The sequence below is a fragment of the Buteo buteo genome, chromosome 13, assembly GCF_964188355.1.
Source record: "Buteo buteo chromosome 13, bButBut1.hap1.1, whole genome shotgun sequence".
Classification (NCBI taxonomy): domain Eukaryota; kingdom Metazoa; phylum Chordata; class Aves; order Accipitriformes; family Accipitridae; genus Buteo; species Buteo buteo.
The window spans coordinates 33745695-33771839 of record NC_134183.1 but is presented as its reverse complement, the minus strand read 5'-3'; the positions used below and the strand labels follow the sequence as shown (position 1 = coordinate 33771839).

The window sequence follows — 26145 nt, the reverse complement described above, 5'->3', positions numbered from 1 at the left end:
TTGTGCCAAAGTTGGATCGGTGGATTCTGTTTCAAAGAATATGAAATCAGTTGGGGATTCTGAAGTACAAGTTTTATTTGGGTTTTAAATAAGGCATTTTTGTGACACACGTACCCACCCCACCCCAGATTTCAGAACAAGCTTCAAAAATCATGCAGCTGTGCTGCGTGCACTGTAAACTGTCTCTCTGTGAATAAGCAGAAGAGGTACAGAAAGATGATCTGCTTCCAGCATACCACAAAGAATCTGTTCTGTGGATTCACTTGAGAGAGAGTTCGTGGCTTTCTTGAATCTCCCTCTCCATTTTTGCTTTGTAAATGGCTAAGAAGCTGTGTTGAAATATGTGAGAGCTCTCCGACTTCTCAGTTTTCTTTTGTAATCTGCTACAGTTACAAATCTCGTCTGTTTGGTATGGAAGATAGGAAGATGATGCTGCACAAATAGCACATGCTACTGGTGTTCAGCATACTCAGGACTTCCTGGAAGCAGTGCCTATTACTTGCAATGCAACCATTGCTGTGTAAGGTTTAGGCTTTGAATTTTTTTCCTGGATTTGTACCTTCAGTAACACTAGTGAATAAGGGTTACACTAGAAGCATTTATATTTTGTTCAGTTTGTCTCTCACAACCAAGAACTAAATCGGAGAACGCTAACACTAGGCTAGAGTGCTGTGAAGCTAATCACTCCTTTTTATCACTAGTAGAGAATTACAGTGCTAGTCTAGGATGACACAGTGTGTACAGCTGTGCTCTAGCTTGTTGCTTTCTTCATGTATGTACATGTTGCAATCCCATGCTGACAGGTTTTCTACTGCTAATCTACACTTCAGGTGTGAAGAGTTTATATTTATGACAGTTTCTAGTTTGCTCTCCTGACATGCTTGATACCACCACCCATCCTCAAAAAGTAACCTCCTTGCTTTCACATTATAGAGATTTCTTTTGCGTTTTTCCAAGGAAGATTTTTGTGTTTTCATTATTACATTCTCTCAGTCTCATGGAAGTATTGGTAAGAAGGAAGGGAAAAAATTTTTTTAAAAAATTTAAGAATATTAGAATGATGTGGGACAGCACCTTCTGCCCTTTGTAACTGCTGTTACTGTGAGAAATGCACTAAAAATGCATTGATAATAAAGTGGTTGCTTTTTTCAGCTTTATGTGGTTGAGCAGCACTTATCAAATTTCAGCTGTGTGAAATGGCAGACATTTGCAGTGAGAATTCTGCTGTATGACTAACTTGTCAAAGAGTATCAAGTTATGTTCAAGGTCCGAAACCTCTTTAATCCGTAAATGGTCTGGGACCAGTATACCTGAGAGATTGCCTCAGGATCCATTACGAACATTGTTGTCAACCAACTGAGGTTAGCATAGCGCTAACGCTCGTCTATGCAGAAAACAGGCCTTTCTCAACATGGCTTGTTGCAGAACAGGAATAGGCTGCCAAAGGAGAGGAAGGCTGCCAGCCGTATTATCTTTTGCTTCATCTTCATGCAGTTCTTGGGCCTTGCCTTCTCCTGAGTCCCATATGTGAGAAAAGCCCCCACCAAAGGCAGCAGGACGCCTGCATGCAGAAGGAAGCAACAGAGCGCACCATACTTAGTCACAGTAGTTAGTATGTGGCTGGTAGGCACTTAGCACTGTGGGTAAGAGACAGACACACCATCGAGCATTCCTCCATCAGAGTGACTGTACTTTCCCGGGAATAAATACAAACATGAGTTATTAGGAGAGAAGTCCTTTGTGTACCTCCAGCAGTCAGAACAGATGCTAGCCTGATAGTGAGAAATGCGTGTGCAGTTCCTTACATTTTAGAACAAATTATTTTCCTTCAAAGTCTGTATAAATTGAGTTCTCCGGGAGCTCTGTGCAAGCCTCGGTCTGCTTCTGGGAATCCCACCACAAGGGTCAGCTGGTCGGAAAGGGCAGAAGGGAAGGCAAGTGGGCAAGCATGCTCAGCACACTGAAACCCATCTGAACCTTGAAAGCAGAGTGTGCGTAAGAAAGACATACAGTGGCCCAGTGAATGAATTCAGGTATTTTCTCCTTCTCTTGGAGTAGCAGAATAGAGTTTTCTAGCCATACAATCTCAGGCACGATTTTAAAGCCAGTGAATATGAACTTAGTTAACTTAAGTTATTTCCCTGTCAGGAGGGGAATAACTCTGAAGCTCAGTCGTCTTTAATGCCAGAGCCCAGATGACCTGCAAGTAGTGATAGCGGAGTGCTAGTGGGCACAAGTCACCGGAAGAGTTTAAATGATCATGACCTAGACAGCATTTAAAATGCCCTGCTGTAGCAGATGGATTTTGTTTGTGCTATGCTCTTCCACAGTAATGTCAACAAAGTCTCACCCAACAGAACTATTTTGGCTGGTGAAAAAGTTGGCATAGCTTGGCTTCTGCCAAATGAGCCAGGTGTGTATTGGTATGGGGTTTTTTCCCAGCTTTTCTGTGGGTATGATCTCTGCAGGTTTGAGCATGCTTACATTGCTCTTCATGTTATGCTAACCTCCCTTTGTAAAAAGTACTTTGCCATGAAGACCTATTTCCCAGTCCTGTGCTCTGATTCCTGGAGCCAATGTCCTGCACCAACAGACAGTCCCAGAGAAGTCAGCGAGATTCTGCACAGGTGCTGCAAACCCATCTGTGTGCATCAGATTGCAGGATCGGGGCCTTTAGTCATCAGAAGGGAACAGATGTGCTGCTGCCCTCTCAAGCCAGGCCTGTCAAGAATGATCTACAGGCAGCAATAGCAGCAGCAGCCGCCGTGGGATGTTTTCAGTCCTTACTGTTCTTCACTCGGTGTGAACTTTAACGTTACTTAGTAGTAATGTTAACTTAAGTGTTACTGTGTAAATACTAATAAGCACCAGAAATGTAATTTATTTAAAACCTAAAGTGACGTTTTAGTTGCAAAGACCTACGTGGCAATCCTAATCTGTATTGTGTAGGAAATCACAGACGAGCTCTTGTCAAATTGACTTTTGCTGATCCTTTTGCTCTTCTACAGGTTTGTGACCCTCGCATTTCACATAATTGAAAGTTTTCTGACCAGTTTTTTTTGTTATATTGCATTTCACAAAACTAGAATTGAAGATTTGTAATGAAGCCGATTAGGGTTTCTTGAGAAGTTTTCATTTCCTACCTTGCTGTATTACTGGCAGTTTTTATGAAGTTAGTGGCTGTGTTTTGCACAAACATCATCGAGTAATCTCAACTCATCAATCTTTTTAGCTGAATTTGAATCTACCTTTAAAAAAAAAAAAAAAAAATTAACATGCCCTCCTCTTTCCCACCCCCCAGTGAAAAAAAGTAAGTTTTAGCCAGGCTCTGTCTTATACTTTATCTAGGAGGGCTCCTGTGACTTATAAATAAAATAAATTTTGAAAGAGAAGATTTTTTTTCTATCCAACCGTTGCTGATATCCAGTGTACAACATATAATGGGGGAAAAGGGAAGATGAGATTAATCACGTCTCAGAAGCATGGATGAAGAATGACACAAAGACTGTACCATGACTCAGAAATAAAAGTTTATTCTCCTGTGTAAGGTTGGAAATACTACTGTTGTAGTAGCACTACTAAAAAAACTAGTATCTGTATGGAGCACTTCCTCAACCATTAGTTGGGAACCCGTTAACAACCTTTTGCTCTATATTAGGGACCGTGCTGGGAAAGGAGCATGGTTTGTACACATCCATATTTTTTTCTCATAGCTGAAAGCTGAATCCAGTTTAGCATTGTCAGAAAATACCTGAATGCTTCAAAAGGACATAGCAAAGCATTTGGCTAGAAATGAAGTTTTTGTTAATCACCTATGTCTTTTATTTAATTTGCAGATGCAGTTACTTGCTTTTGCTGTCAATGGTGTCGGTTCATGCCCAGCTGACCCACAAATGCATTAGTGTCTCTTTACTTGACTATATGCAGTTGGTCTCATAAAACCATCCGTGCAGGGCATTTCTCACATTTTTAAAGGTTTATAGGTACTGGCTTTTGTCTCTGGGGTCTTTTAAGACCTAAGATGGTCTTGTTCATTGTAACTACAAGGAATGTCCATGTTTGTTACTTCAGAAAACAGTACCCGGTGTATTGTCATTTCCCATCTTGCAATGCTTTTGTTCATTCATTTCATTCATTTGCTTTCTTTACTTGCCAATTTTTCATTACTCTATTGAACATGGAGTGTCATACTGGTGTTGCAAACATTTACCTCGAATTTCTGCTTTTGAAGTTTTTCTTCTTTTAATTTTTTGCCTAGCCAATTTCAAGCAAAACATGTTAGAAAAGAGATGAGCCATGTTACAGAAAGGGCTAGTCAGAAGCCTTGTATAACCTGATAAACTCAATCTCATGCCTGTCTTTACATATGTAAAACTGAACATTTTTTCTCTGTTTTCAGTGGCACTATAACTTTGTTATCAAATACTTTATTTACGAAGTTTATTAAACAATATTGCCGCAGCACTTTCCTCCCTTTACTACTAAATATGTGCTCATTGTCATAAAAGCGTTAAAAATCCAATTTGAGTGTTCACCTGTCTTTCATACGACAGTGTATTTTTCTGATGTTTCTTTGAAGAAAATTTGCGATAGTTTGCTTTAGAAAACAGTAAAAGAATGACAACCCCCCAACTAATTGTTAATTGCTCAGAATATTGCAAAACTTAATGATACGTGGAAGTCTTTAAGTATTAGCCATAAATCATGGGATTATGAATAAGCCTTTGTTGTCACAGGCTTGCATACAGTCATTCCAAAACGTCTGCCATTAGGATGCAGCAAGGCAGCTGTCAGCTGTTTTCTTGTAATTAAACAGCCAATGAGCAGCTAATTAAGACATATGTGTATACAGAAGTGGAAGTGGGTATGTTAATGAACTGTAGGAATCAATTCATTAAATGAAAATTTGTCAAAAGACCAAACATGAGATCAGCATTTCAGCCTGTGCCGCAGTGGAGAGGGAGTCTGTGCTGTGCCATTTGGGACATCAAGGAAGCACAACTGGCTTTTCCCCTGCTAAGGAGCAAGCTCAGACACAAATGTCTGTCATACCGAGCCACTGAGCAGTGAAGTTATTGAAACTATTAATAGACTTTGCAAAAACTGCTATTTACATTTCAAAGTTCTTTTTTAACAAGTTGTTATTCAAACTGACTTGCAGATGAAAAGTTCTTGCGCCCTTTTTTCCCAAACTTGATTTCTTGGCAGCATATGAAAAACCATATATTGTGTTGTATATAAATAGTCTGAAATGCAGAGATGAAGCTACGGCTTGTAATCTGCTCTGCTCTTCTTCTGGCACTGTGTTAACACATCTATATAAAAAGGGAGACGTGCAAAGCTCAGTGACGCCTCATCAAAATCAGCTGGACCTTTATACTGACATCAGAAAGAGGGAGGGCTCCACGTACTCACTACCAGAGACCTTGGTTCAGACCGTGCCATTGGTCAGAGCGGTGTAACACGGTCACTTTTTTAGTGCAGCAGTAGTTTTGTTTGTGTGTTTGCTCAAGAGGGGTCTGCTCTGCCTGTGGCCCATTAGGCAATCGTCTGAATGTGAAATAATGGTTGTGAACACGCATGCAATCAAAAGCATGTGGCCTGGGCTGGTTTGCATAATGCTTGAATGTATACACGTGTACCACGCATGCATCCACCTCCTCCTTCCTGGTGGAAAAATTACAGCTAGCTCTGTGCCTCTGGCAAAAGCAAGGGAAAAGAACAACAGAACATAGTGTCTCTCCTTTCCCTTCTTCTTGTAAAGGGGACGGGAGGGAGAACCGACTTAGGAAGAAACTATATTTACTTACAGAAGGCTCCTGTAATAGGGGCTTCCCTACACGTCTTATAATGATATGAGGACCCAAGGACCACTAAAAGGTTAGAAAGCTCACAGATAAATGACAACAATATAGAAGAACTTTGAGAGTAAAAAATCCTCAGTTTAACTTTATTGTCAATTCAATCCCAGATCTCGGATACATGTATTTCTGAGCTCCGGACAAGCGTAGATTCATTTCTGAAGTTTGAGGCAAGGGTTTTTTTAGCTTTAGCTACTGATGATGTTTTCAATATGCCCACATGACATTGTAGGGTTTGTTTTAAAAGCACTCTACTCTACATCTCTGGTTTGTAAAGTCCAAATGCTTTTAAAGGTCCCAGTTTCAGGCAGTTCTGCTCTATTGAAAATTTAGCTTCAAGCTGTAACTTAGCTGATATATTGTACACTGAAATGTATTGAGCAGCTGTGTCTCTAGGGAAAATCTGGAAAAGCAAAAAGCCCAGTATTTTCTCCATTATAATACTAAAAATAATCCTCAGCTTGACAAGACTATTCTTAATAGAGAGAAATATGTCAAACTGGCAATACAGACTCAGTATACATCTCAGCTAAAGGAAAACATATAGATCTTTTGAGGTTATTGGGCCAGGTTCATTTTACATATTGATTAAGCTGACTTTCAGGATCCCAGTGGTGGCAGATTTCATACAGTTCATATGGAAGCATGTCATTCAGTGCAACTGTTAAAAGTGTTTGGAGAACTGAAATTTTAAGGGACTGATAATGCAGAGATGCAGAACCTTGATCAGTAAGTCACCGGTCAGGTCAATACCTAATCCTGTTTTTCTAGTGAGTCGCATTGCACTTGCACGTATACTTGCACTGGAGTGACAGGCTCCACAAAAGGTGCTAACAGAACTGGAAATTAAGCTACTTGCTTACCTAAGAGTTGGTTCCTACAGAGGGATCAGTCGTGATGTTGGAATGGTAGAAATTTCCATGGTATTTCATGTTTTCTTTAGGGTGAAATGCACTCAATCAGAGCTCAATATGTGCAATACTTTCAGTCTCAGTGACGATCATCTCACTATTGACAAACATTAAAAAACAGTTGAGAAAGTTCAGTCATATAGAAACAAAGACCAGAATAAAAGGGTGAGAAACAATGTACAAGAAAACAGGATTAAAGACAGGCATCCTCAGTTTCCTCATTTTTTTTTTATGCTCCATTCTTCCCCATTAAAGCTTTAATAAAAGGGGCATAATCAACGAAGACTGGTGTCCTCCGCATAAGATGGAGCAGGGGGCTTTATCTCAGTGTTTTGTCATGTTTCTGTCTGCAGGAAGTTTGCTAGGAAGTCTCTTACTTGTCATGCAGAAGTCCTTCCTGTTGTTTATTTCACCAAGTGTCTGGACAGAGTGTGCATGTGTCGAGGGACTCCAGAATGTGGACTTCAAATAAATAAAAAATTGGTAAAAGTCCAGCTTTAATTAAAAGGTGCCAGCCTTTCTGAGGAAGTATTTGCTTTGCAGCACTCTTAATTAATCCATTATGTGGCAACATAAAACTAAAATACTGTGCTCACTGATCTCAAATGCCTCTTTAGAATGACTACATCTTTGCAGAATCCTTGTGAAGTAGGTATTACACACACACCAGCTTATGTTTGGGCAGTCTGTGGCAAAAAGATGAAATTAACTTCAAAGCAAACAGCTGGCATAGTGGTTAATAACATGCACCATTCTGATGGAGAGAACTAAGTTGTAACTACTGCATAACCTTCCAGTGCTAACTTTCTTTGGAGATGGGTCTACCCATTGCATTTGACTCAGAAAAGAGATAATACATAAAACCTGTTTCAGCTTCCCTCCTCCTTAGAAATCTACATCCTGCACTGAGTTGAACAAACCTTGGTTGTCAGCATCAAACTAATTAAGAAAAAAAGAATTTTTAAACTGTTCTTTGTAGAAGGGACTGCTCAGCATCAGGCTCTGTATTTTTAAACACATACATGCGTTGGTGAGGCTGAACATCAGAACCTGCCATTGTCATCTCCAAGAAGCAGAATAGGGTAGCAGCTGTTGAATCCTCCCTATTTTTGAGATCTATGCTGACCCAGTAAAGGTAGGAAATCAAGGAAATCTAGGTCTATAATTAGTTTTATCTCATTTGGAAAGAACTAGTGTACCATATGTAATATGGGATCTATAAAATCAGTGAAAAAATGTGTAATTCCTTTATATGTCGTAACACTGTTTTACGAACTGTTTCCTAGTTACTGGAAACTAGTTACTGGAACTACTAAACCTGGTTACTTGGTTTTGTTTGTTTCTAGGGGGGGGCGGGAAACCTCAAACCCTCTTAAATTCCTTTAGTTGACTGTAGCACACTTGAACTTCATTTTCTGTTAGGTATGCTACCTTTCAGAGTCTTTATTTGCTCCATCAGTTAACAGCTGCTTGACTTGTATTTTGCAATTCTATTACAGGGCTTTTTCAGAAGGAGTCAGCAAAGCAATGCTACATACTCCTGTCCTCGTCAGAAGAACTGTCTGATTGACCGAACCAGTAGAAACCGCTGCCAACACTGTCGATTACAGAAATGCCTTGCTGTGGGGATGTCTCGAGATGGTAAGCTCTGCTAACACATAGCTTAATTGCAAAAAGCAAAATACTGTTTAGTATACTGTGTGTTCAACTAAAACAACATAGGATTTACCAGTTAATTGCGCGTTGGGCTGATAGTTGAGGTCATTGAGTGGTTTTTATATGTTGCTATATATTCATATATATATGTAAAAATCAGGGCACGTATGAAGTTCTTGGATTTTTTTTTTTTCATACTCATCTATTATAGTTCCCAGTTAAGAGCTTTGCCTCTGGTCACTTCTTGAAGATGCACTTTTTAGTGTAATGTGAATACTTTCTCTATGTGCTATTCCAATTTAAGTGACATACTATAGTTGCAAGTAACATTCTGATTGCCATATTGGTACAGATCAGAACTGTTTCACAATATATAGAGAACTTTAAACGTGTGTATAATGAATAATGGAAAAAATGCAAAGAGAAAACAGCACAGTGTTTTTTCTAAGTTAGAATTCTGAAGAAAATGTGTTCCAGTGCTGTTAATGTTAAGCTCAAAATTACAGCTGGTAATGACGAAAACCCAGCTCTGTAAAAGGGAAGCTTAGGTAACTCAATTAGAACTGGATTTGCAGCTGATACTTGCACACTTCCCCCATAGATGTAATGAAGCTGCCATCGGTTACCCAGTTTGAAGATCTGACTCAGTCTTTTCCCCTGCCCTAGTGACAGCAACACTACATGTTCTACAAATACCTATGCATTACTCTAGGTATACAAGGCCGGATTAAGGAGATTGTTTTCAGATTACATTTACTTCTTGAATTGCATTGTCTTAATTTTTTTTTATTGGGCATGAAACTAAAAACCTGAAACGGTTGATCATGTTAATGACTAGTCCCTCTGACATGTTTACTTTCCTGTAGAAAAGTACAAGGTGGTAGTCACCTTCCTAAATGATGAAGCTTTTACAGCTGATACAAGTCCCCGAAATCACATACTATGTTCTTAGGAATTCCCTGGATGTTGCAAACCAGCTCCTTCTGGCTTACGGTTAATATTAATACTTCTCAAAGTAGTCATAATTTTGTGGAGAGATACATATATGCACAAGTGCGTGCGCACACACACACACATCTATAGTTTTAACAGTAATTCACTGGGCAAATGTTTGTGCTTTGTCACAGTAAACTGTGCTGAAAGCAGGTTCTGTGGTTCTTCCCATGGGCTTCGGTCCTAGTATCAAGAAAGCTTGCTTCTGGTATTCTTTGAGATAGACTCAGCGTGTTTGTACCTAATTCTAGGTTCGCTTTGTAGGATGAATATACAGCTAGTAGGAATTGGACAGTTCATCTCAAGCCAGTGTATTCTGTTTTAGCTTCCACTTTTCTAGGTAGGATTTGAATGGTGAAGAGATGCATCTGTCAACTTCGGTGAACATATAAGAGAAAATCTTTTTGGTATAGAAGTGGAAAGTTAATGAATTAAGCTAAAAGAGTGACTTCTAATGGTCCATTTAAGTAGCATGTTGAAACAGTCTTTTAAAGAGTAGATGCTACAGCTATGTTACCTGTAACTGAACAGAAGTGATTCTTAGATCTGCCTGTCCTGCCCATTTGCCTTTTATACTGTGTCCTTCCGTGTAGTATTTAAAGACCCAAGACAAAATGCAGTAGTGGATTTGTAGAAATATAATATATTGTGTGTCTGTATTTCAGCTGTAAAGTTTGGTCGAATGTCAAAAAAGCAGAGGGACAGCCTGTATGCGGAGGTGCAGAAACATCGAATGCAGCAGCAGCAGCGAGATCATCAGCAGCAACCAGGAGAGGCAGAACCACTAACACCAACATACAATATCACCACCAATGGGTTAACAGAGCTACACGATGACCTCAGTAATTACATTGATGGGCATACCCCTGAAGGTAGCAAAGCAGACTCTGCAGTTAGCAGCTTCTACTTAGACATACAGCCTTCTCCAGATCAGTCGGGTCTTGATATTAATGGAATCAAACCAGAACCAATATGTGACTACACACCAGCATCGGGCTTCTTCCCTTATTGTTCTTTTACAAATGGGGAGACCTCTCCAACTGTGTCCATGGCAGAATTAGGTAATGAGAGAGAAAAACTTACGTTGTAATTGTCTTAATAGTACCCTTTGGATTAAAGTGACACATTTAGCCAGGTGACAGCAAGAATGCTGCTTCAGTACAGCTGTGAGCATGTATGGGCATTCTTACGTGAAGGGCACAATACCCTAATTGGGGTACACGATGAACACCTTACAGAACTGGACTAGAAATCCCAGGAGCTTGTGGCTGATCTGCTCTAGTAGTGTTGCTTTTGTTTTCAGTCCTTGTAATAGAACCCTTTCAATACTGATTAACAAGCTAATTTTTAGTGCTGAGTAGAGTTTTTCTTTATTTGCAGATTATTTTTGAACATTTCATCTTCTTTTTCATTACCCCAATACCCTTATTTTCTAACAAAAAGCAATGAGGCCGATTTTCTTCTGCCCTTTACCTGTACCTGGGAAATAGGAAACCAAAGCACCAGTCTAATCTGAGGGCAGTTCTCCTTGCCACTGGTTGAAGAGAATCTGGCCCCAAATACTTAAGAAAATTTTTTAATGTAGCAAGTTTTGATAATTTCCCTAAAAGCCTTATAACGACCACATTAATTAGCACGTTTTACTTTAAACTCTTCCCTGAATGATTACACTAGGGCTGAATTCCACAACTCTGACTTGTCAACATCTGAGACTGGAGTTAGAGCATGCTGCGTGAGCTGGTTATAAGCAAACTGGAACAGGACATGAGAGAAGTGGCTTTAAGATTCTATTACTTATATAAGAAGTCAGGCATTTAGAACTGATTTTGCTTGCTTAAACAACATTTTTGCTAATTATTCCATTATGAAAACCTAACAATAGTTTGAAAAATCAGGTATTTCAAGTTAAATTTTTATCTTTTCGCTAACTTTTTTTTTAATTACAGGCAAGAATATGATACGAAATTTTGCTTGGTTTACTTCAGTTTAGGTTCTTTTGAAAAATTTTGCAGCGAGGAAGGGACAAGAAGGCTTACTTTTTAATGTCCTTATGTTGCAGAATGCAGTTCTCTGCAACATAATTTGTTGTGACAGCCAAAATATTGTGTCTGGCTTGAGTTCAAATAACTTCAGTTACAGATAAGTAAAAATGAGAAGAAAAAATTAGGACGAAGCCTATGCTACCAGCTTTGTCTCAATCAAATGGTTGTTAATATTCTCAGGGGAGTTATTAAAAGATCTACATTAACCTCACAGAAAAAAGAAAGGGCTTTTCCTTCCTAGGCCAGGTGTTGAGTTTGGAACACTGGTCTAAAATAAGTTTGTCATGTTGCTTACCTTTATTTACATAGTGCTTGCATTTAAACCCTACAGAGCATGATTTGGGTGCCCAGCATTGACATTACCAAACAACGTTTGAAGAATGTTTGTCTTCCAGACTAAGGTTTCAATTTAGAAAGGTGTGGCTGTTCAATGAAAGTATTTAGGTGTGTGCTGAAATACAGCCCAGAACTGAGGCCGAGGTTTGTGAATAACACGGTAATATTTCACCTTCTGTATCCTGCAAGGGCACAGGTATAATGCTGTCAGTTGCTGCTAGCGAGAGCAAATGTTTTAAGTACACCCTTGTAAGAAACAAAAAATTGCTCTGAAATACATGAAAGCTATGATGACAACCAAAGTATAAACTATCTTACGTTCTACATTATTGATTGCTTAGGTAGCAGCACTTACAATCTGATTTTACCTCAGCTGTATGTTAAAAGACTTCGAGTAGTACCTTACATCAAACTATTAATGCAGTTAAGTATGATACTGAACAGACTGATTGGTTCAGCAGTTCAAATTGGAAAAAGCTGGGTTTGGTTGCTATCAACCAAAGTAAGTTTCACAGAAGACCTAACGCCGAGTCCCTCAGAATACCCCCATGTTGTTAATGACCACCGTTCTTGTTCATTTTAAGCCTTCCTTTTCAGTGGCGTAACCTGCAAAAGCACCAACTGCAGCATTGTGTGAGACAAGTCACCAGGCCTCTACTTGTCACGTGCTAAAACAGAACAAACGCATTTGAAGAGTCAGGGTAGAAGAGGGAGAGACAAAGTAGAAGTGGAGTTCAGACGTCTAAATGCCATTCATGCTTTTGAAGGTGTTCCTAAAAGGTTTATGGAATCAAGTTTAATGAATAAGTATCCATCTGCCTTACAGGTCTTTTAACTAAGTATAGCAGCAGAAAATAGTTTAATTGGAATTAAAACGTATGGAAATTTTAAATCGTGCAGTTAACTAAGCGACTACTCTAAAGCTGAAGAAAAGAAGACTTGAGTCTTTAATGTGTTATAGTCATTATCTGGATTCTCTAATAAGTGTATTTTTCTAGAATTTTTTTAATTATATGAGAGTAGAAAAGAAAATAAGCTTTTCCCTAACGAGCAGCCTCATGTGATAGTGTCCTGCTTGACAGAACACTGGACAGGTGGTAACTATCTGTATTTCTTTATTAGAAAGCTTTTGTTGTACAAAACAAATGAATTTAGCTTTTGAAGATCTACTGCCTGGCTGGCAGTGCCCTTATGTTCCCTATACATGATACATAGTGTCCTGTATTAAGCACCGCCACCCTCACAGAGATTCCTGCACCTTAACTTGAGGGGTCCATTGCCTCGCTCATTTGGATTTTTTTGTATGCCTCTACTGAACAGCATAGTTCTCAGCCTCGGTTTCAAAGCTAACTTTATCTTACTAAAGGCAGCAAGGCCACTTAGTGAATTTGCAATGGTTTAAACGCTCCCAGATTTCACCAAGTTTGCCTCTATTTTGCAAGCTTTTTGATCTTGCAAGCTTGCTTTCGCACCCACTGCTGCGTGAGGAAGAAGTCTGTCCCCAGCAGAAGTTTACTTGTTGCGAAACAAACTCAAGTTCACCTGAACATCTGACAAGGTAGTGGAGGGACTGCTTGGTGTTCTGTGGGGAGCCTCGGGCCGGCCGTGCGAGAGGGCGAGCGGGTGCGTGTGTGCGCACAGAGTGCCCTCTAACGCCTGCGCCGGCCCCCGCGCCAGCTGCCTGGAGAACCGGGTTTCTGCTTCGGTATCCTTCAGTCTGGTAGCGGTTTGCATTAAACGTGTTTATTTTCATGAGGCAAAATCCAAGGAGATCTGAAATGAAAGCATTTTTTTCTTAACAGCTAACCCTCTCTCCGCCCCCCTGTTGCAACTGGAATACGTTAGCTGTCTCATGTCTGAAGCTATAGCTTTGCATTTTTAACGTGTGTCACTTTCTGGTCTTTCTTTTAGAACATCTTGCACAGAATATTTCCAAGTCACACATGGAAACTTGCCAGTACTTGAGAGAGGAGTTACAGCAGATAACATGGCAGACTTTTCTGCAGGAAGAGATTGAGAACTACCAGAACAAGGTATAAAAGCGTGCCAAACTACGGCATGCTTTTTTTAAAGCATGGTATTGCTATAACACACTGCAAAATTCACTTTTTCACTGCTTTCTGTTTACTATCAGGAATGTCTATTTTTGTGTGTTTTCAAAAAAATAATATGCTAGAATCAAAAGCAGCAAGATGGCTATATCCTTTGCATTTGTGATTTGTACAGGTACAGGAAAAGGCAAAGCCATATTCCTAAAATCTATCTGTCTGTAATTGACAAACAAGGATAAGAAACCAGGGAATTTTTTTCAATCCTAAATGGCATGTTATTTTAATTTCTTAATTTGTAATCTCCCAGATCAACAACAACAAAAAAAAGCTGAAGCCACCAAGTTTTGTAATTTTACGTGGTGTGTTTTGATTTGAGCTTATAAACGCAGAACTCTGTCAGATTTCCAGCCTTCAATGCCTGGTTGTAATCCTGATTCATTCCACAACTGTCACGCGGTGTTTCAGTTTTACCTATAGAATAGCAGCACGGTGCTGCCATGCCGCCAGTGGGTATTGTAAGATTTAATTGACGTTTGTATTTCCAACGTGCCTTCCATCCGCAAACTACTACCAAATGGCTATTTTTGGAAAACTGGCTTGGGAAGCACTATTAAAGCACACTGTTCTGTGAACGTATTTTTCATTACCACAAAAAAATATATAACCTCTAAGACTATCATTTTTTCCACTCGCTAGGTAATTTCATTCTGAATTATTATAAACATATGAAAAAATCACTACTTGCATGCCTTCTTTATGTTGTTAACAAGATGATCTTCCTGTATCTTTATATGTATCCTTACGAAGACGAGCTAGTTAGATAATTTAACGTTCAGTACAAAATACAGAAGTTGATAGGAAAAATGTGATTATGCACTGCTAGTGTACATTAGCATTTTCTTTTGATGCAGTGAATAAAATTCCCACCGAAGTGACCAGAATCATTATACTTTGACATTTTTGGCTTATGAAATAAGAATACTCCAACCTGGATCTCTTCTGACATCACTGAAGAAGTCCTACGTGTTTGCATTGTCACTCATCCACATGAGGCTTTGCCTTTGAGGTTGATTCCCCTTGTCTTACAAGCAGACTGTAGCCAGGAGTGCCGGAGAGAATTCACTCTGCTTTTTTTTTTTTTCCCAACTCAGTTTTACTTTATGAAAATGGGCTTTCCAAACCTTGAAAAGTAATCTTTCAATTTTCCTTCTCTCTCAAACAGCAAAGGGAGGTAATGTGGCAGTTATGCGCAGTCAAAATAACAGAAGCTATACAGTATGTAGTGGAATTTGCCAAACGCATTGATGGCTTTATGGAACTGTGTCAAAACGATCAAATTGTGCTTTTAAAAGCAGGTATGTGGGTCAGTTTTAAGGTCTGTTTCCATTAGTTTTGACTGATGAAGGTGTTACCTGTATACAGTGATTGTATACGCATATATACATACATAGTACAATGATCATTTCAAATAATACACAGGAAAAACCTCACAAATTGTCTGTGTCTTTGAAGTAATACACCTTCTTAGTTACTCTGGATAGAATGAGTTCAAGTCTATGCATGAAATTTCCATTATGAACAAAGGGAGCGATGAGTGGGTAAAGATGGAAAAGTTGGATTCAAATTTTTTATTTTGGCTTACGAATAGTGAATAACGTATTTCAAGGTAAAAATCCAGATTGTTCTATGCAAGATGTTGTAGAAGTAATGCACTTTACAAATACTGGACAAAGCTGTTGAAGCTTCATGATCATAAACTGAAATGAGCTGCTTTGACTTAAGAGACTTCCATTACTCTAATAAAAATTATTAGAGTTTATTAGCATTAACTAGGTTGCTTTAACAAAAATTTCTGAAGGGGTTTATGGGAATTCTTTTGATTCTACTAGCAAATCAAACTATGCTCTGTTACACCACAGAAACCTACTACCTTACTCGATTGATACTGAATGCAGAGCATAGGAAATTCTTAAATCCTCACTTACTCTTTGCAGCTGAAGTCTCTACTTAAATAGTCAAACATACGTTGTTTCTGTTTTAGGGTCTTTAGAGGTTGTGTTCATCAGAATGTGCCGTGCCTTTGACTCCCAGAACAACACAGTCTACTTTGATGGCAAGTATGCTAGCCCAGAGGTTTTCAAGTCCTTAGGTAAGGAAATATCAAGTGTTGTGTCTTAAAAAAACAGAGTAAGAACAATAAGATGCAAAAGCAAGGGGACAGCAGCTTTTAAAAATTCAGGCTATAGTATTCAAATAAAAGAGTTCCAAAGCTCAAACTGCTTATTTTGTAAGCAGTCATGCTGGCTCTGTTTGAGGCCAAGCTGATTTCAGGAGTTAAAACAGCTTCATTCTGTGCAGTAAAGGACCATTGGTGTTGAAATTCAACACTTATATCAGGGTAGAGCAGTTTGGACACACTTGTTCAGAGCAGAAGCCCAGATTTCGTATCTAGTGTAACATTTTATATATCCTGTTGGAAAAGGCAGCAGATTTTAAGCTAATTTTGGATATACTGACATTACTGCTTTGAGGATGTTAATGGTGTTTTGTAATATGCAAAGTCCAGTTATCTGCAGGTAAAATACTGTAAACCGGGGGGGTTTATTAAACCACAGTTTATAATTTGATTTTTTTTCTGTATATTTTTTGCTAATTTTAAAAGGATGCATTTCACTGGGTATAAATTTGGGATTCAAGCTATTTTGGAGGGCAGTGAAAATACAGCAGCAGAGAATGCTGTACAATTACTGAAGCATTCTCTGCCTTTCTAAAACACCTCAAGGTACAAGGTCTGAGTGCAAACAATTCAGAGAATGCCGTATTGGCGGTGGGTTCCAATGAAACATAACTTTCACCTGTTACCAACTACATCCAGAAATTTAGGCTGGGTTGGGGCTGAGATCTGCAGAGGAGAGCCCTCTTCCATCAGGTCGCAATCCCCTTCAAAGCAGGGCTCCACTTTTGCGAACTGAGTAACAGCATGTGTAACAGCAGCAGTAACCTGACTTACACCTGTGTGAGCAAGAGAATGGATGAAAGGAGACAGAGTTCCTTTTCTGCATGAAAAGCTTTGAGACATTGGCTTCTCCCTTTGCTCCTGCATGTACCTTGTATGCCTCTCTGCCCCCCCCCCCTCTGTGCGCTCGATAGTCTTAAAATCAGCATTTTTCAAGTACACATTTCGAACCTCTAGTCCACAGTGACATGAGGAAGTTCCATTTAAAACAGAAACAAAGCTAAACCAAATATGAGCTTGAAAATGGCTTGGGTTTTACCCATATTTACCCCAAAAGAACCAGATGTGGAAAGATACAGTGTGCAAAACCTTCAAAATACTTGATGTCAGGGTGTGGGAGCTGGGGGCTCATGGGAACGGGATAATAAGCTCAGCCACGAGTGACATCTCACTACCATCACTCCACAGTCCTTAAGGAGAAGACCATTCACCTATGAAGTATTTTACATCCCTCTTTCACCTCCATCAGAATAAATCAACAACTCTGGAGCTCTGAAGTACTTTTAAACAATGTGGTATGAGCTGTACCTTCTTTTTGGCAGGTTGTGAAGACTTCATTAGTTTTGTGTTTGAATTTGGAAAAAGTTTATGTTCTATGCACCTGACGGAAGATGAGATAGCTTTGTTTTCTGCATTTGTTTTAATGTCAGCAGGTAAGAGATAAAGGTTTGCTCTAGGTTTATTTGGTAGAGGTTGTTTTTATTTTGGAGTCTCTTTAATGATAATGTTAAGACTATCAGACAGTCATCATCTTTTTAAGTGTCTCCTTCTTGACCAGAAATTTCATTTTAATAAACACATTAAAACTATGCATCTAGGAATACATCTGTTAAGTTGGAAATCCTAATCTAAGCCCTTGTCTTCCAAATTTTCACCTCATTGAGGGCTCAGCTTCTTTGCAAATGCTTAAATGCATGTGAGTGAGACCACTGGATCAATCTAGGTGAGACAGGCAGAAGGTAGCCACTGAATTTATATAGTCAGGTTTTCAATGTATGTGAGCCTGCAGCTGTAGCAGAATTCTCTCAAGCACATGACAGAATGCTTCCAGCGTCACCTCAGGTCTGTTAAGCAGGGTTGCCATTTTAGTGTGGTACAAAGGTACCAAGGTAGCTTAGGTATCTGTCCCCATCATGAAACTGGGTACACTGAGCATTACAGTGCCAGGCATACAAGTCACCCCAAGAGTCAGCCTGGGTCTACTATACCCATGACTAAAATAACTTCATAATCTCAAGTTGATACGCATGGTACTCCAGGTTCTGGGACGGCTTATGAGGTCCAGTGAAACAAGATACCAGTGCAGAAAGTCGGTTTGTGTCTGGCATAACACCCAAGGAAATAAACGCTCTGTTTTTAGACTGCAGCACGGTGGACTCAGGAGTGGCGGTGGAAGAGTCTGTTAGCAACAGTGGGTTTATTGAGACTACCATAAAGACATTCTGGTGCTGCTTGCCAGATTGGAAGTATGTTAGCCCTGTGTCTTAGTATGTAAGCCACAGAATCCCACAGTTCTGCCACACAGAGGATGTAGCAGCTAATACTCCTTTTCTGCTAGGAAGTTTAGGAGCTTTTTTTTTTTTTTTTTTTTAAATAGCTGAATATTTGCTTCAGATTTTTCTGTATGTCACTGTAGATCTTGGCAAGATCCACTCCAACTGCTTGTTCATTATGTGATCTATTCACTTCCCACTAAAAAGTTGCTAGCTTCATTTTGTAAATACCCTGCATTTTACAGACCTTGTTAGCAAATGATTAATAAATCTTACACAGATATGCTGCATTCTTCTAATTAAGGGCTTTATAAAAGCAACTTAAATGCATGTAATAAATATACTCCAAAACCTATTAATTTTGAAACTCATTTTCTATATGAGAGTATATAAGAAGTGGAAGGCTAGAAACAAGAAAGATGAATCTGTAACAGACTTAGTACTTCCTGGTGCACTGTGATTGATGTCTGCGGTACTAGAGGTGTTAACTCCATTTATATTTAGATCGCTCATGGCTTCAGGAGAAAGTAAAAATTGAAAAACTCCAACAGAAGATCCAGTTAGCACTTCAGCATGTCCTACAGAAGAACCACCGAGAAGATGGAATTCTAACAAAGGTAAGAATCATACTGTACCACATCACATGACTGTGAAAGTATGCTTTCTTAGGAACAGTATACTAATTATGGTTTAAAAGCTTTTACACAGTTAGTATGTTATTTATAAACCCAGAATTCTTTGTTCAAAACCAAGGTGCTTAGGTGAAGCTATTTACTAAAAACTAGAAGAGGTGAAATTATGATGTGCTAGGGAACAAGGCTGATAATGGTCTGAAAATAAGTATTTTAATGTCGAACTTCATGAAAAGCGATGAAGGTTTTTATCCTGTTTCTCCCTAAGCAACATTTCTGCCACACAGAATACTATTTCAGTTCTACAACATGCATGCCTTAATCCTCCTGAAATCTCTGCCTACATGACAATTAAGTTGTTATAACATGCAATACCCAAACTAACCTTGTTTTTCAGTATTCCATGAGAAGTTCCACACACAGCCTTTTTCTCAGCAGTTCTAAATACTGATGCCTAGGAAAAAGAAAAGAGATACTACATACTATTATGCTAATCTAAAGTATCTTCGTGTAATTTTTCAAAAATGGAAAAGTGGTATGATGTTAAAAAAATAAATCTGAAGAACTGGGGAAGGATAGGCATTTCCTTACAGAGGTAGTTCCTTTTACAACTCTACACAGCCAGAAGGCTTGTGCTTAGTTCACACTACAGAATTAATTGCAATAGAAGCAGGATGGTCCAGCCCCGGCTTTGCAGATTGTCCTCATTTCAAATCCTAGCTCATAAAATTCTTCTCACAGTATATTCTTTGGATCCCTCTGTTGGAATAAAGTTTCCTCCATGTCCTTTGATACAAATAATTTACTCAGTAAGTTCAGGGAGTACCCTAGTGATATTTTTGAAGTACAGATTTTTCTGGTCTGTTCCTTTTCAACTTATTTGGCATAAATTAAAAAAGCCTAATCTATTGCACTGCCAGTTCCCTCCATAATATTCACAGTGGGTTTAAAAGTAGTGAGGACTGCCTTCTTCCAAGAGAATGACTAAGTCGCATGAATGAAGATCCAGCCATGAAATACTTCTGTATCAATCCAGTGTTTGGTAGGCAAGTCAGGAAACCTACTGATATATTTTCCTACAAACTTAAAGAAAAGATCTTTTCACAAATAGAATTACTCCATTACTTAAATAGCTTTTTAGTGGCTTCCTCTGTTTGTTTTTGTTTGTTTGTTTGTTGGGGTTTTTTAAATCTTACATAACAAACATCTATGACTACGCATCTGAAATGTCACTGTTAAGGGAAACAATTGAAGGCAACTCAAAAGTGTTTGGGAGAGCTTTAATCCTAAGAGCAAGATTGGGAGGCCTGGTTCCATATATGACCATATGACTTCTGTTCATTTTTTTACAGTTAATATGCAAAGTGTCTACTTTAAGAGCACTGTGTGGACGACATACAGAAAAGCTTATGGCATTTAAAGCAATATACCCAGACATTGTACGACTTCATTTTCCTCCACTTTACAAGGAGTTATTCACTTCAGAATTTGAGCCAGCGATGCAAATTGATGGGTAAACGTATCACCTAAGCACTTCTAGAATGTCCGAAGTACAAACATTAAAACAAAAGAAAGGAAAAAAAAAAAAGAAAAAAAAAGAAAGAAAACCAAGACACTTTATATGGCCCTGCACAGACCTAGGGAGCCAACACACTGCACATCTCTTAGCGGTCGGGGTCAGGCGAAGGATGGGAAACAATGAAACAAAGTTGAACTTGTTTTTCTCATGCATATGATTTCCATTATGCCTACAAATATGGACCCTTTTTCTGTCTCAGCTTCTCAATCCTTGACCTCTGTTTACACAGACTGAGGGTACTAATGTCAGAAGGTTGTTTTCTCTTGTAGTTCACTGCCCAGACTTTTGACAGAACAATCAATTTGTTGATCAGAACAGAGAGTCCACCTAGTAATCAGCGACTGGTGTGCATTGCAGAGATTTCAGCATCAGTTTGCACAACTTGCTCATTGTTTCATGAAGGACGATTTTTTTCACCTACCACTGTTTGCCAGTAGACAGAACGGCATGAAAAGGGTCCATAGCAATAGCAACAATAGCATTATAATATATTACAGGGTAAATGGGCATGAAGACTATATATAGCAAAAGAGATATTGTTTATATATTGTTTTAATTAATATAAAATGTAGTTACTGGTATAGCTTTTCTTGTTGAATTGATAAGGCACTTTCATTTTGCACCTTTTTCTTTAAATTAAATGCTAGCGTGTTCATTGTGTTGCATGTGCACCAGAAATTCAAGTTTAACTGAAAAAGGTTTGGCAGGTACTGGTACATTGGGAGGTATTTATGCTGCTGTTTTCCATGTTACTTTTAAAGAGAGGCTGGTCATATCCTGAAATGGTTACAGATTTTTTAAAAGAGTTGAAAATAATGACAATTTTCTAAATTAAAATTAAAATCAGCTTTTCAGCTGTTAAATTCAAAGGTACCTTTATTTTCAAATCTTTCAAACCTGGATGTTTAAAATCACATGCCTAAATTCAAATTTAGGTGCACAAGTCAACAGCCTCATTTTCAAAGGTGCTGAGTTTCTGTGGTCAAAGTTAAACTAAGCAATTACAGATCATTTACAAATAAGTAACACAGCATCCTTGAAAATCAGGCTATTAAATAAATTGTATTTCTGCCCACCGTAAATCCAGGTTCGAAGGTATTTACTCAAGTCTGTATCTACAGTAAAAGTATGTGTGTATGACATGTATGTGGAAAAGTAATTTTTATACATAATATTACATACTTTTGTACTCCATATCGTAAACAATGCCTTCAAACTCCAGCCTATCAAAATCCATAGGAGGTTTGTCTTTGACTTCAGTGAGATGAGACACTGGCCCATGTTCTTCCAGCATCCAGCAGTTCTATTTCTGGTAGCTGAACAGAGAAGTCCATTGCTCTCCTTATTGAAAAAGATGCACTTTATATTTTATCAGATGAGGACAGACTAACAAAGTAAAGGCACACTGTTGCTAGAAAAAAATGTTTTGTACTCTGTATAATGCCCGGAAATCATTACTATCATAAATCTGCATTCTGTAATTCTGAAATTGTGATTCCTGTATTGCATAACCAACCAGTAAGCTGAATCTTGCAGTCTTCATTATTATTAATTACCATGCCCTTTTGGAAGAATACCGTCTCTGAGCAAATTTGGCAAGTAAACCTAGTTCTGAGGGAAGCAGATTCACAATAAACAACATCACAAAATAGACTGTGGCTGTTTGAGCCAGAGGTGCATAATTGGTTTGGATGAGATGAAGATGTATAATTGGATGCCTTGTAGGCCTAAGAAGTGAAGTTTCTGATGAAGTACATAAGAAAAAGCCAGGAACTTGAAAAAGAAAAAAGAATGAGACAGTATGTGCTCCACTGCTATGACTTCCAAGGATGAACAATCTCTTACATGTATTACAGTTGTTGAGAAGGAACAGAAGTGAATAGAAGCACACAAGCCTAACTGTTTTAAAAAGGAGAATTATAAGCAAAATAGAGGTTTATTCTATGATTTGAAGATGCTTCCTTTGGGGTCAATTTGAGACATTTAGCTATGACACCTATTAAAAATTTTATAGTCTGCCACATCAGGGGAGCTTACAGCTATCACTTGTCTCTGTGGTTTGGAAGGAGGGGGAGATGAGCATCACATGTTTTCCCTTCAAAGCAGTATGCCTCCTGAGTATGGGAGGGCAACGCCTGCACCTCTGTGAGCACTGGGATGGAAGCATGAGAGGGCTTTTGGATAAAGTCCACAGAGCTGTCCTTTTACTGCTCCATCCTGCCTGCTCCCAAAGAGGTGGCTCACAGCCCAGCACATGCTCTCTCCAGTCCCGCCGAAACTAGAATCATTGTTTACTTTATTGGAGTAACTGGCATGATATGGTACTTTCATTCTAATGTGTGTTCCTATTGTTAAAGCAACCCTTTTAACTAACAAATGTTTTCTGAATGTGACCAGCCTTAGGTGCTAGTCCTGTAAAGATCAACTAAACTTAATTTCAGTGTCTACTAATGAATAATGAAGTAAGACCTGTACGTTAGAGAGCAAGATACAACTCCTACTTCTGACAGTAAGTAGACTACCAGGCAAAATATTTGGGGATTAATTTTCAGTCACTTCCTTTTCTTACCTTTTCCTGATGAATATTAGTACTTTACCAGGCATCTAGGTGCCAATCGATTTGTTTGGTATCTAGTTCAGCCTATTTACACCCATAAGTCATTGACAACACAGATTTTTGGAGCATTTACTAGTAAAATACATAACCATAAAAAGGTTCCAGATAGGGCCTTAGCTGAAAGCCCTTTGCATCTTCAAACAGCTTGTGACATGATCTTCCAGGCCAGAAAGTGCTGTCATTTTCGTCTATGGGATCTCCTGCATACTGTCACCTTGTTAAATCTGGCTGTGCATACATACCCCAAGTAACTCTGCTTTCCTGATTGCAGTTAACAGCCACTTGGCAATAGATTATTTTTGTTTTGCTCTTCATAGAGAGGGGGAAAAAGGGATACAGCATGGCAGATGTACTGATAAGACTTCTGTTGCCAAGGAGGCTTTTATGAAAGAGGATGTAGAATAACATCAGAGTGACTGGTCGGAGTGACGGCCATGTAAGAACCCAATGCTGCAGAGAAAAAGCACTCTGCAGAACCTCTGGGACTGTGGCCTGGTATCAGATGATCAACCAAATATTCAGTTAAAAAACATATTTGGGGTCAATGGATATTCACGTGAGTATTTTCATAATCTGCCCAGTTCACTACAAACAAAAACCTGAGGATAGCTGAAGATAAAGGAATAATATGTTGGTTTTGAATCATCTGTTCCTTAATGCCTGCAAAGAGATTTTCATTGGGTCTTTCTAGGAAAGAGATACTACACTGTCATTTGAACCACCCTGATTTACTTAACATCTCCAGCATTGTTTGATGTTTTAAAAACTATGGGATTAGGTGAAAAGGGAGGCTGTTTTTAAGTTTGGTTGTTCTTTATTAAAGCTTATCTATCTTAGTATGGATACCAAGATATCTGTGTATGTATGTGCACCTGTGTGTGTGTGAGAGAGTACACTTGTGTGCGCACATGAATATATGTGTGGGTACGTGTGAGTGGCTGCTTCTAGGCTGTTAAGTGTCAATGGAATAAAGAAAATGTATTCAACTAAGTCAAAAATAGAAGGTGGAAAAAAGATTTATTCTATACAAAGCCTTGTCTGGACCACTTTAGAGAGACTTCTATTTTTTTAACCCTTCTATAAATGTTTGATGGCACTTGAAATATTCCTGCAATAAAATGTGATTTGTGTAAACATTAAAAAAAAAAAGATTTTGTAATGTGAAACAATGAAAGAAAGTAATGTAATTTTTCTAAAAAACAAAAAAAAAACAAACGAACGAACTTTGTATTATTTTCTTGATGGAATTTGTCTATTTGTCTTTGGAAAACTTTTTATTTCATTGAATGTGCCATAGTAGAGGTGTGTTTTTCTTTTTCTTTCTTTTTTTTTTTTGTTTTTTACATTTTAGATTAAAGGAATAGCTGTGTTCCGACATTCCAAAATGCAAGATGACATAGCAGTCATGATTAAAAGGTTTGATTAGTAAGCTTCAATCATTGTTGCTTTTTTTGCACATGTTCTTCATTCCTCTACAGTGCAATATGTACATAGAGCACTTGCGGGTGTAACCTTGATCCCTCAGGGAAAAATACATATTTGTACAGGATTTTTCTTTTTTTTTTTTCTTTTTGCCTTTTTTTTCCTTTTATTTTTTTTGTTGGGTTTTTTTTTTGTTTCGTTTTGTTTTGTTTTTGCTAAGGAATGTCGATTGAATCACTTGTCTGTTGTTGAGGGGCAGCCAGATAATAATCCTAAACCACTGTCACAAAACATTGTTTAAATTTTGTGCCCTTTTATTATTTAAAAAAGAAAAATAAAAGTTATTTTCTGACAGTTCTTTGTGCTGATTGGTGAAAAAAAGGGTAAATAGATAAGCACCTTATGATTGACTTAACTGTGAATGACAATCCATCTCGTTACCAACAACAGAAGCCCTATCATTTTGGAGCTGGGGTTAAGAGTCAGAAACTAATGTGCTCAGGGATCTTCTAAAACTCTTCAACAGGGTGGCCAGTACTGCTGGTGGAACAAATTACTTTTTAAAAAATATGCTAGTATTTCTTCCCTTTCCCCCTCCCCCCAGGCACAAGTGAACTGGATATTTTTTTTAACTAAATGCTCTATGCGTGCCTCATTCTCTTACTCAGTTTTGCCATATAGCCACTCTTTGGTCTTTGTTTTGTTCAAGACAAAAGTACTCAAAACAGCGCAAAGGTTTTGCAATTACATTTTAGAATATAGATTAATGCTGACCCATTAAATAAATGATTGAAATGAATTTCAATACCCTCTGGACATTTTTATAATGATAAGACTACTTTTCCAGCTGAATTTCAGTGTTTTGCAATAGAAAATGGGTTTTCAGTATTTAAATTATTGTCAGAGAAAACAAATCAGCTTATGATAGTACAATAAGAATGAAAAGGTAATCATTAGGTTTCAGCAATGGTGTCACATAAAAAGGAACATAGATATGCAGGAATACAAGAACAACACTTCAGATGTTGTCTGTCATTGTTGCATATGCTTCATAGTAAAGCAAAAAACCTGACTGGAAAGAAACACTGAGGCTGAAGACATTTTCATATCTAGTACATCAAATACAGCAATTCCAAGCGATTACAATGGCACCAAAAACCAGCAATGTCTAGGAAGTCTCCAGGTGCCAAATTGTAGGATTCTGGAAGCATGTCCCAATTAGCCTTCTTTTATGGCTTCACATTCCTTTGAAAATGCAGGTAGAAAAGTTAATAAGGAACTACAAACAAAATGAGCAAGATTTCAAGACTTTGGTTAGATTGGGAAGAGAGTGAATTTCTCCATCAAACATGTCTGTCTTCTTACAAAAAGCATCAGTTCTACAGTATCTTAAGTTAGAGGGTTTTTTCACTGGGTATGTGGCTTCCAGTTGTTTACTTTAGGTTGCTTAATAAATAGGGAAAACTTTATTATGGTATTACAAGCTGACAGTCACATTTAGCTTGGAATGGCCTTCCAAGGCAGACAGCTGCTTAG

At 38.4% G+C, this 26145-nt stretch overlaps 1 protein-coding gene across 2 annotated transcripts in view; it reads left to right on the top strand.

Annotated features, from left to right (window-relative positions):
* RORA (RAR related orphan receptor A) overlaps positions 1–20598 on the top strand; it is a 378120-nt gene extending 357522 nt beyond the window's left edge. For both annotated transcript variants that reach the window (XM_075045494.1, XM_075045495.1), the window contains 8 exons: positions 8272–8413; positions 10087–10482; positions 13711–13832; positions 15073–15205; positions 15892–15999; positions 17409–17519; positions 18864–18976; positions 20344–20598. In XM_075045494.1, coding sequence (XP_074901595.1) covers positions 8272–8413; positions 10087–10482; positions 13711–13832; positions 15073–15205; positions 15892–15999; positions 17409–17519; positions 18864–18976; positions 20344–20508 — 1290 coding nt within the window. In that variant the 3' untranslated portion in view covers positions 20509–20598. The remainder of the gene's footprint in view (positions 1–8271; positions 8414–10086; positions 10483–13710; positions 13833–15072; positions 15206–15891; positions 16000–17408; positions 17520–18863; positions 18977–20343) is intronic.
* Positions 20599–26145: the final 5547 nt, after the last annotated feature.